At 32.9% G+C, this 12,091-nt stretch overlaps 1 protein-coding gene across 1 annotated transcript; it reads right to left on the bottom strand.

Moving 5' to 3' along the window:
- Positions 1-8,042: 8,042 nt before the first annotated feature.
- LOC133288322 (receptor-like protein EIX2) lies at positions 8,043-10,691 on the bottom strand. Its single transcript, XM_061486052.1, has one exon. It carries the CDS (start codon positions 10,689-10,691, stop codon positions 8,043-8,045), a length of 2,649 nt encoding a protein of 882 aa, XP_061342036.1.
- Between the last annotated feature and the right edge of the window lie 1,400 nt (positions 10,692-12,091).

Below are 12,091 nucleotides of genomic sequence, written 5' to 3'. Positions count from 1 at the left end.
ATTGCGTGTTTGGATGTGGATCTAGTTTATTGATTTACTATTATTCATGTAATTAGTTAGCTTCGTGAAATATGGAACCTAGGGTTCGATATTTGTTATTATATATTGACATGCGTATCTTTATAATTCTTTTCGTTAAAAATCGATGCTTTATTTGGTTTTTGGCTTTAATTCATGGTAGAGATTTGATTGTATTTTCTTGGATTGTAACAAGGAGGCTAATCCCTTGTGATTAAGTTTTCTCCTTGATTTTTTATTTCAATTTTTGTATATTTTTTGGTTATATTACAAAAATTGTAATGAAAGAAGATCAAAAAGATGCAAAAAGAAGGGCATTTGTCACTGTTTAGACTGTTCGTGACTTTACGGTAGCCGATATGAGAAACCAACCTCATGGCATGAAAGAGGACATAAAATCGAGCAGGAAGACAACCGATTTTGGCCGAAAGGAGGCCAGACGTGCCTTCACGCGCCGCCAAAAGTGCTCATGGCGCCACTTTTCGATAGAGATAAGGTACGTGGAAGCTCCGAGCTGGTTGGTTCTGTTGGCAGTGGTTTCGTCTCTTTAAGGTAGTCTTGACCCTAGAGTTTTATGCTGATATGAGTTCCAATGACGGCACAGTGAACTTGACGGCTAGGGTTCCTAAAAGTTGTCTTAGGGTTTCTTGCCAAAATTTGGTATTTTGAGCTTTTGGGCCTATGATTTTCATGAATAGGCTTGAATATACCCCTATGGACTGAAAGGAAGAAGGAAATGGGTTGAAGAGTTTTCTATTCCAATTTGTAATTTTATTTTTCTTTAGGGAACCATGGATTAAATTTTATTTTATAATTGCTTTATTTTTATAAATGGATGACTTATATGATTGATAACATTCCATATAGAATATGTGATTTCATATTGTTGCATACCTTGTTAATTACAAGAGCATAATATGTTTGTACAATTAGATTAATAATCATATATATATATATATATATATATATATATATATATATATATATAAAATTTAAATGTAATGTAATGGTTATTACATTTGATAGGCTAGATTAATGGTCATTATAATATTAATTTTAATGTTTGAAATATGTGCATAACAAATTTAATAATTTAATGATCGCTATGGTAATTATTTTGATTTAAAATTATACTCATAAATGATAATTATTACTATTCCTACAATCTAGATTAATAATTAAGTCGATTTTTTGGACAATTTAAATTTAGATAAATAATTAAGAATATTTCCTAAGAGAACTGTTTATTTTGCGAGTAAATTGTGGGTCTTCTAAAACGGTTATGTATAAACACAAGTTGCATACCACAATCATGTATCATGATTGTGTGAAGCACACGCTGCCTTTCATGATCGAATTTTAGGACCTTAGTGATTTTAAAATTTCAATAAATTAAGCGAAGCACGTAAATGGGAGGAGATTTAAATCAAGGAATTAATTTAACCTTCATATGCACTATAGACCATTAATAAAATAATAATGCGATGCCCCACCGAATAAACATGATTGAATTTTATTAGTTGGACCTATATAATAATGGGAGAAGATTCAAATTAAAAAATTTATTTAACCTCCGATGCATTGTGGGCATATCAATAAAATAATTATGTGAGGCCCACCGGATAAGTGTGATTGAATTTTATCGGGGCTTAATAATTTTAAAATTTTAATAAAGTATTGTACAACTCATCGCTTGACAATACTAAATTATTAAAGATAATTTTAAAATTAAACAATAAATTTTACATTCAACAAAGCTATGAAAAGTCTCAATAAAAATATTAATTATGTGAAGGTTCAAAATTAAGTATTTAATTTTAAAACTTGCCAGCTCCATCTGTGGGTCCATTAATAAAATGGTAGTGTGATGCCCCAACGGATAAGCATGACTGGATTTTATTTGATTGAACCTTAATAATTTCAAAATTTTAATAAAGTATTGTTCGGCCCAACGTCGACAATGCTTGGGTACCAAGGATAATTTTAAATTAAACAATAGTTAACTACATTTAATTTTAGTAAAGTTATTAACCCTCCTAACAAGACTCTGGTAATGGTAAGGATGACTCAAATAACAATTTTAATTTTTACAAGTGATTGTCCAACGTAAGCCTTGTAAAGAAAACTGGAGAATTGTTAATAATAAACAATAGTAGTTATGAGAATCTACTTGCACTTCATTTGTTTAGTGCATTATTTGTTTGTAATTGTTTGCCTTGTTTGTTTCTTTTTTCCAGAAAATGACTTCCTTTAATCAATTCAAAATGATTTTGAGTCAAAAATCTCTAGATGTTACCAATTATGAATAAGTGGAAAGCAAACATTGATATTGCTCTAAAATATGAAAGCTAAAATTTGTTCTGACAATACCAAGGCTACGACAACCTATAGACAGTCACGTCTAAGGAAACTAAGACACAATAATGGCAGATATGGTAGTTCGCTGTTATATTCTTGTCAGTCTTTCCAAACACTTGCGAAAGCAAGTTACATGGTTAAGAGTGGAGTAGAGATGCTTCAGACTCTTAATGACATGTTTGCTGTCTCTAGCAACTCTGCTAGGTAAAATGCAGTTAGTGCAGATTTTGTTAAGAGTCTTATTAAATCTAGAGAAAACCCAAGGTGGTAACAAGAACAAAATCGTTTGGTTATCAATTGTCAAACAGATGCTATGAAGAAGCTGAAAGGTAAGTACTTCAAGTGCAGATTAAAAGGACACTAAAAGAAAAATTGCCCAGAGGTGATGAAACAAACCAGACAAGGGTAAGTTAAGGCTTTGTTAGTGGATGAATCAGTGATTCAGGAACCACTGCTTATGTTTGCTACTCTTTGTAGTAGTTCAAACATGACTATCAACGGTGGAAAAAGAAAATTTAAGCTTGAAAATGAGGAACTTATTTCTGCATTACTAGTAGGACAAGTTATTTAAAGGACTTTGATTTTGTTTATTTGTTCCAGATTTCAAGAGGAATTCAATTATTGTTAATTGTTTGGTTAAAACATGGTTGACAATACAATTGATTCCTCGCTTACATTTCAAATTTCATCCTCCTTTTGTTTGTTCTGGTACATTGTATAAATAGTATTTATTACCTATGTCCTATATCCCATTGAATTTATTATGTTGAATTAAAAGGATGATGAACAAGTACATTTACCAAAGAAATAAAAGTTTCAATTGAAACATAACTTTGGCCTTTATGATTGAGTTAGATTATCTCAAATAGAAAACATGGTTTAGTTATAAAAGGGATTGAAAGTTCCATAGTTTTTGAACTAAAAGCTACATGCAAGTCCTATTTGGAAGGTAAAATGACCAAGCAATTTTACAAAGTCAAAGGGATTTGCGGAATTATTCAACTAGAATTGGTATATACTGATGTATATGGACCAATTAGCATTCTAGCCAGAAAAGGTTACGAGTACTTCATTATGTGAATGGTTACTCTGGATTTGGACAAATGAACCTAGTGCGCCATAAATCTAAAGCTTTTGGAAAATTTCAAGAGGTTTAAGTCTGAGGTAGAAAAGTATCTAAGTTTTCAATTCAAAATACTTTGGTTTGACTGAAGTGTTGGATATCTGTCTGGTAAGTTCAGGTCTTACCTAATTTAAGAGGGGATAGTTTTTACAATTGTCAACTCTAGGAACACATTAGTTGAATGAAATTGCAATATGCAGAAATCAAACATTTCTAGATTTGGCGAAGTCCATGTTCAGTTATTTATCCTTGCCAATGTTGTTATGTGGAGATGCCGAGGAGAAGGCAATGTACCTTCTTAATTTGATTCCATCCAAGTTTGTTATAGAGACACCTAAAAAATTATGGAAAGGGTGCAAACCCCGTTCATACTATATTCGAATTTAGGGTGCTCCGGAACATGTTCTACAACAGCGATCAAATAAGATGAAATCTTGTACAAAAGTGTGCATATCTTTCGGTTACCCTAAGAGAATCAGGGATAAGATCTTATTTAGTTCAAAGGATAAGAAGATCTAGGTGAACACTCACGTGATTTTCTTTTAGGAGAACTAGATCAGAAATTATAAGCCCTTGAGTAAGGTTATTCTTAATGATACTTATCTCAGATCAAAAAATTTCAAGATCTCTAGAAGCTCCATCCTCTGTTCCCTTGATTGTTTAAAGAGGGGAAAGAGATATAACTCTAGGTGAACAAACCCGGGAACTATAATTGAAAATTTAACATGATAATATATAAGTGGAACTAGTAAAAATATTAGTATCACATGTGGAAGAACAATATCAAGGAGTTGTTAACACATAATATATGGATCTTCTCACACATATTAGAATCTTCGAAGTATATTATTTTGTACCATAATTGATTTAGTAATCATTTATGTAAAGCTTTCAAACTAAAAAATTTAGTGTTGGGCTTATTCGCAATGTTAATGAGGTGTTTCTCTGCTAACCATTGCAAAATTTTGGCCTTTTGGGTGTGTGACACAGCATGGGTCATGTCTCTGACTGGGAGCTTAGTTGAAGAAAATTAGTCATGTTTTACAATAAGTTTAACATAAGGAAAAAGCAAGCTGTAAAGACTGCACAATACAAAAAAGATTACGCTACCGGCCTGACAATGGTATCAAAATTGAGTTGGGCTCGAGTTACCCTGATGTTTGTCTATAGGCGGGTTGAGTACTTGGGTGAGTGCCAGTGGCGTAGCCACGTTACAGCTAGGTGGGGCCTGGGGCCTAGCTAATTTTGAAAACAATTTATTTATTATATATAATTATATGCTTAATTTTGATTCGGCCCAGGCTAAAATTGTAATTAGGCCCTACCTAAGTAATCTAAATGAAACCATTTTCTTGTCTCAGACAAGATGAACTACATTCATCCTCACGGTACCCTTTGTGAATACCAATTTTATGCAACAAGTTTTGTTTTTATTCAATAAAAAAAAGATATAAGAAAAAGGAACATACAGAGAGCAGAAAGAAGTGCAGAGGGAGGAGGTGAACAAAGATAGGTCTTTGTACAGGGATCAAGTAATCACCAAAATGGACAACAAAAGGGTACAAGGAGAAAAGAGCTTCAGAGCCATACACGAAAATGGATAGTGAAAATAGCATTTCTACACTCTGGGAGGCACCCAAATGACCCAAAACTCTTCTATCATCAACATCCTTCTCTCAAAAATACTCAAGAAGATGGCAGATGTATAACCAAGTCAGTTAAACACACCACCATCAACGGAATTCTCCTCTCCATCCCTGCCTAGCTTTGCCAGAAAACACCAGCCATTGCATCAACTTGTTGCTCCCCTCACGCCGTTCGCCATCGCTGAAGATCTCCGATGTCGTTCGCCACAACTTGGATTTCGTCCGCCGTGCACGACTCAACCTTTCTTTCTGAGTTCTGACTTTCCATACTATAAACCAAAGGCACCGCACCTCTCCATTTTGCGGTAACCTCCTCGAACCCAAGGCATATCAAGTTTATATCCATTATGACATATCAAGTTGTTTATATCATTATATGGTGGAGGAGGATAGATATCATTTCTTTTTGTCTCGTTTATTCAGCCTTTCTTTTATTTATTATTTCAAATTATCTTGTTTGGATGGATAATATAATGACAACAAATAAAATAAAATAAAAAATATCAAAGTTAATCTAATTTATGAAAAGACGTTTCACTGCATACATTAATAAGGCTAGAAAATAGATATACAGACTACTTAACCTATTTGTTATGCCATGTGAAAAACCAAAAAAAAAAAAAAAAAAAAAAACTGAATGCATAATTGTTTTAGCTTGTTTTAATTTAGAGTAAATACCCTTTTTGATCCTTAGCAAATTTCACGATACCCGTTTTAGTCCATAGCAAATAAAAAGGCCCATCGTGGTCCCTAAAAAATTCAAAATGGACCCTTTTGAGGACTAATATGGGTCTTTTTTGAATTTGTGAGGACCACAATTTCAACTAAATGGGTCCATTTTGAATTTTTTAGGAACCACAATAGGCCTTTTTATTTGCTAGGAACTAAAGCACGCATCGTAAAATTTGCTGAGGACTAAAAAGAGTATTTACTCTTTAATTTATTCAGCCTTTCTTTTTATTTATGTGAAAAACCAACAAAAAAAAGCTGAATGCAAAAAAAAAAAAACCAATAAAAAATATCAACGTTATTCTAATTTATTCAGCCTTTCTTTTTATTTATGTTTTAGCTTGTTTTATTATTGTTTATTATTATTCTTTTGGTTTCCTATCTAAGCTAATATACGTTTTCATGGGCCATGGACTGAATGCATAATTGTTCATCTAATTTGAAAAAGTTAAATTGCATGTGTCAGTAACTATAGTTAATGCATTTCATTATGTTAAAATATTCATATTTCTTGTTTGCGCTATATTTTATGCGTTTAGTCAACATGATTAATAACTTTCTTATCATTATTTTTTATTGTCAAATATGTGTTGATTTAATTGTCAAATTGTCAAATATGTGCTATATACAAATTGACATGTAGGTTGAAAAAGTATGGGTAAGGATAAACAAAAAAGTATAGACGTGTTCTTTAAAAAGAGCGTCATATACAATTTTAGGTATACAATTTTTTGATTATATTTTAAATTATTTATTAAATGTTATTATACATATAGTTATTATATTTGTGTATATTCATATCCTCAGGACTATGCTCAGTTCATTACTTATTATGCCGTGGGAGGAAAGTACAAATCTTATGTTTGAAATGCTCACCAAAAAAGTTAGTGTCTTTTTATATATTTGCTTTGATATAATATGCTAGAATTCATAGTAAACTTTTTCTTAATAAATTTATGTAATTACGATAAATATTTTAATAATTTAATATATCGAATTTTTTGGTCCTGGCTAAAATTTAATCTTGACTCCGCCATTGGTGAGTGCTCGGTTAAGAGGGAACATACCAATTTTGGGTTTTCACACTTGAGGTGGAGATTATTGGAATTTTCTAGTGTGATGAGTCTCACTTTGGTTGATAACGAGTTAAGTGAAGTATATATAAGTGGGGTTCCGTTGAACCCAATACCTTAATATTTTGGGTTATGATATGGTGTCCGACCCCTTTGATATGGATGGTCTGACTTAGCCTATTGGTGGTGGTTCCTTATCACGAGCTCCTCTGAACTTGCCTGACATGTCTCATATTCTGAATTAAAATGTAATAACCCCCGAAAAGACTAGTAAGGGAATGTCTCATAGTTTTTCACAATTTTTTTTTTATATATTCCTTCTATTGTTTAAGTTTTATTTTTTATGTTTTAGGTGTAATCACAGATTCGTAAGGACAACATGATGTGCTAAATAATTAAACTAGTATCACAAGCATCTTCATTATGATATAGTATAAAGAAACATTGTAAACTTAACACCGAACACAAATTCTACAGAGGAAATATAGGCGCTTCCAAAGAGCTATCTTAATAAAAACAAGAACTGACAAGCCACTTTTTTGTATATTTTTAATAACAAAAGCAACCTTGTGGCCTCTTGCAAAACCTCTGGGTGAAGTAACTTGTCAAAGCATGGACATCAAGGACCTGCAGAATTTGTACAGAATTTGCTAGAGTAAAATAACCAGTTAAATGTTTTCTAGTTTAACAATAATTCAGATATTACTATCAAAAGCGCAATGCTAACATCGATTTCAGGAATTAGCGCATGAGAATAGAAATATTATTCGTGCCTTCATTTATGACCATTTAAGTCATTACAATTAATGTAATTTGATGACTCAGAAACATGGAGTATTAGCATGCTAATTAAGTGAGTATGAAAGATACCTACAAAACAACGCACATACATATACAATGGAATATATATGTTGGTAAATAGACAGACGATATACTTCTAAGCTAAAGAGAGTAAAAGGCACTCACTTTCTGGATAATAGATATAGTATATTTGATTTGAACAATATAAATAAATATATAGAAAAATCAAACTCAATTTAAAGCTTAAAAAAATAGCTTCGATCTTTACTTACCACAGTTGCAATATCTTAGATTTCAATAAAGGGAATTCATCTTTTGAATCACCGTGGTATACAGTCGGTGAAGAAATCTGAAATAAGCATGCCTGCATCTCCTGTTGAATAATATAAGACCAAAAACTCCCCAAAATCCCGATGCAAATCCCATTCCCAAGCCCATATAGAACCATGAATATACTTCAGATTTATCATCATCATCATCATGATCTTCTCCCATCGGAGTTGTATTATGCGGTTTTTCATCTTGTGGGCAGACCTGGGTAAGTGGAGGTCCACATAATTCATTATTACCCATATAACTAAGGTTTGTGAAACCTTGAAGTTGGGTCCCCGATGGGATTTTGCCCATCAAATTATTGAAGGACAGGTTCAAGTAACCAAGAAAAGACAAACCAGACATGGCCTGTGGAATTTGTCCTGAGAGACGATTGCTTGAGAGATCAATGGACTCCAACGGTTTCATGTTTCCAATTTCATCTGGTATCGTCCCTACTAACCGATTATGGGACAAATTCATTAATTGTAATCTAGTCAGCATGAAAATCTCTGAAGGTACCGTTCCAGACAAATTATTGCTTGAGAAATCAATAGCATACATCAAATCACTATAAAGTAATTCATTGCCTTTTATGGGCATCGTAATACTAAAAATAAGCTGTACTGGGTAACTTGGTACTTGAACAATAATGCCGAACTCACCAAATGAAGCATGATCAGAAAGCATGGATGTGATGTTATGGAGGCAGTTGGGTATTGGTCCTGATAATGCATTGTTTGCAAAATCCATAACCATTAGTGAATTAAGTTGGCATATCTGTGTGGGGATATTGCCACTGAATTGGTTCGAGCTCAGTAGAAGAACTTTTGCGCTCCCCACCCAGCTTGGTATAGCTCCAGAGAAGTTATTTTCACCTAGATTAAGGATCCAAAGATTATTGCAATCTTTCAGTGACAAGGGTACTTCTCCAAAGAATTTATTTCCATATAAATCCAATGAAATGAGGTTAGACAAGGATCCCATGGAGTGAGGAATCATTCCTGTTAGGTTATTCTTCTCCAAACCAACATGACGCAATAATTTCCAGTCATTCCAACAATCTGTGAGTTCTCCAGATAAAAGATTCTTGCCCATTTCTAAGTACGTTAAACTACTTTCTCCTGCCATCTTATGACACAATAGAGGAGAAATGGATCCGGTCAAAGAGTTATTATATAAAGTCAAATCGGCCACTTTTGGTGATAATCGAGGCACGCCACCTCTCAAATTATTGGTATGCAACCAAACAAATGTCGAGTTTAGCAACACATTTGACATGTTGCCGTTGATTGTGTTGTTGCCTAGAGACAAAATTTCAAGTTGTGTAGCAAAGTTCCAAAACTTGTCAAGAGGTTCAAATGAAGCATTTGAGTCTGAAATGGTTAGAATTTTGAGAGAACTCTGTGTAAATAGCCATGAAGGAAGTTTGTCATTTACATATCCTAAATCAATACCTTTTAGTTGAAACGGAGGGACCCATTCAGGATCAAAATCAAAGATCAAGGCTGGCGAGCTCAAGAAAAGGTGCTTTAGATTTGAAAGAGATAGTAAATTTCTTTCAGACACAATTCCTGTCAAGGAATTATCACCAACTCGAAGGGTATCCAAGTTGAAGAGTTGCCCCAGACTTTCTGGAAGATTTCCATTCAAGTTATTTGAACAGAAATTCAGTACAATCAAGGATGATAGATTTCCTAAAATTGTGGGAATTGGACCAGAAAATGAATTATGAGAAAGATCAAGTTCTTGTAGTTGTTCAAGTTGCCCTATCCAATCTGGAATGGGTCCATCCAAATTATTATCAGACAAAACCAAGGATTTGATGCTTCTATGATTTGGCAATATTTGAGATAGTTGACCATGTATACTGTTTTGACTAAGGTCAATATGAGAGATGTGAGAACTGAGATTGAACAACCAACTAGGCAACTCGGATATAAAATGATTGTGAGCAAGATCTAAAACTTGAAGTGAAGTAAAATTAGCATACTGAAGAGATGGATGGATGTCTTCAAGTTGACAGCTCTGCAGGTGTAACTCTACAAGTGAAGGAAGCATGGCCACTGACTGAAGCCAATTAATTGCCTTGTGAAGATCAAGACCACCAAGGTTAAGATATTGCAAGGAGGAAAGACGGAAAATCCAATGGAGATTAGGAATGAGAATATCATAATTATATGATAAATCAAGATAATGGAGGTTGGAGGAGTTTCTACATTGATGGGGAGGTGTACCTCTTGACAAGTTATCACATGAGTTCTGGCTACCGATTGAGTTATATTGGATAGCCTTGAAATCATTGTTGCTCAAATTCAAGTAGCTTAGAAATTCAAGTTCCAATAAAGATTGAATATTGAACTCACCTGTTAGGCAGTGTGATTTGTCGTCGTCCTCATGTCCATAAACAAAGACTATAGATTGATTTGTATGACAAGGGAGATTGAGTTCTGTAACTCTGCCTGTGATATTGTCACACTGAACTCCTGTCCAGTGACAACAATCTTGTTCAGTGAACCAAGAGGAAAGCATGCCTGAAGGATCTATGACTCCTTGTTTGAAGTGTAGGAGTGTGTTCATGTCTTTCTCGTTGCAGTGAACTTTCGAACTGCACGTAACTGAGTTGAACATGATTATACATACCAAGCAAAGCAAAGCAAATCTAATATTGGAGGGAGAGGAATCCATGATCATGCAAGAAGATGGGTCGAGGATGTGAAGGCATTACCATCCACCGGAAGTATTTATAATTATATGATTGCAGTAAGTCTGCCATGCAGTAAGTCTACCATAAATGGGGACATCCTGGGAAATTCAATGGTCGTGGGACAACATTACATTACAATCCTTAACTGAATAAAATGTCCACATTTATTTTTATATAAAGTAAAGATCAAAGTTTAAAAAAATGGAGACTTAAAAAGTTTAGCATCTTATGTATTGGTTAAGATAGTTAAACTTCTTTATTGATTTGGTATACAAGATTTGGCAGAGTGTGTGTAAAGAAATTTTACACCCATCAAAATTAAATTATTTTTAAAATCTTAATATAAACCTGAATGTAAAGTTACTATATGAAAAAAAAATTCAAACTAGTAAGTTGTGAACTTCTGTATTTTATTGTTTCTTCTTGATTTATAACTTGAACTTTCAGGATTTTTTTTATTTATGTATCGAGAACGATATTATATTTCTCAGCCTTTTTAACTATCACAGTTATGGCCATAATTATTGTAACTTAAATACGTCCCGATTAGATTAGATTCATAATGGTATATTCACTGTTTCATAGATTCACTGTTTCCGCATTTGTGCTTTGTATTTTATTCGTTTTACTCTGGAAATAAAATTAATTAAGCAACTTTTGTGGACTCGTCAAAGTATTTCATTTCCCTCAAATGAATATTACCTCCCGAAAACTGGCCATGATTAATACTTGGGTTTGATTAAAAAAAAAAAAAAAGTTGTATTTACAAACCTTTTTTTGTTTATGAATTGGCTCTAATGTTTCTACAGTGAATGTAGATAAGTTATTTAAGTTCGCTTTCCAAACGACGTCGTTTTTTATTAAAAAATTATATTGAAAAAGACTACTATAACTCTGAAATAAATTATAATTACAAAAATACTTTGATTTTCGTCTTAAAACAACGTCGTTTTAGACTCAATGTAGATAGCGAATCCTTTTAAATTTAAGGGATAACTTCATTTTCACCCACTGTAGTTTTGTGATTTATCATTTGACCCCTTGTGGTTTTAAACTTATCAGTTAGACCTATTGTGCTGAGATATTTTGTCATTCAACCCCTATGGTTTCAAATTTTCACTTAGACCCTTTGTGGTTACAAAAAAATTCACTTAAAAAGAAACCTTGTGGTTTAAAAAATAAATATTTTAAAAAATAAATTTTTTCTCTTTTATTTTAAATCCTCATGTAGTAAATGCATTTACGGTTTAAAAAATATTTCAAGTTATTTATTCTGAAATTAATTTAAAAATTATCTTAATTTTTTTAAAATATATTTGAAATT

The sequence above is a fragment of the Gastrolobium bilobum genome, unplaced genomic scaffold, assembly GCF_033153095.1.
Source record: "Gastrolobium bilobum isolate Gb01-03AN ecotype WA unplaced genomic scaffold, APGP_CSIRO_Gbil_v1 utg2831, whole genome shotgun sequence".
Classification (NCBI taxonomy): domain Eukaryota; kingdom Viridiplantae; phylum Streptophyta; class Magnoliopsida; order Fabales; family Fabaceae; genus Gastrolobium; species Gastrolobium bilobum.
The sequence above is the reverse complement of the archived record's forward strand: the minus strand, read 5'-3'. Positions and strand labels throughout refer to the sequence as shown.

Coding starts and splice junctions, on each gene's coding strand:
- LOC133288322 (XM_061486052.1), bottom strand. CDS start 10,691: ATGTTCAACTCAGTTACGTGCAGTTCGAAAGTTCACTGCAACGAGAAA.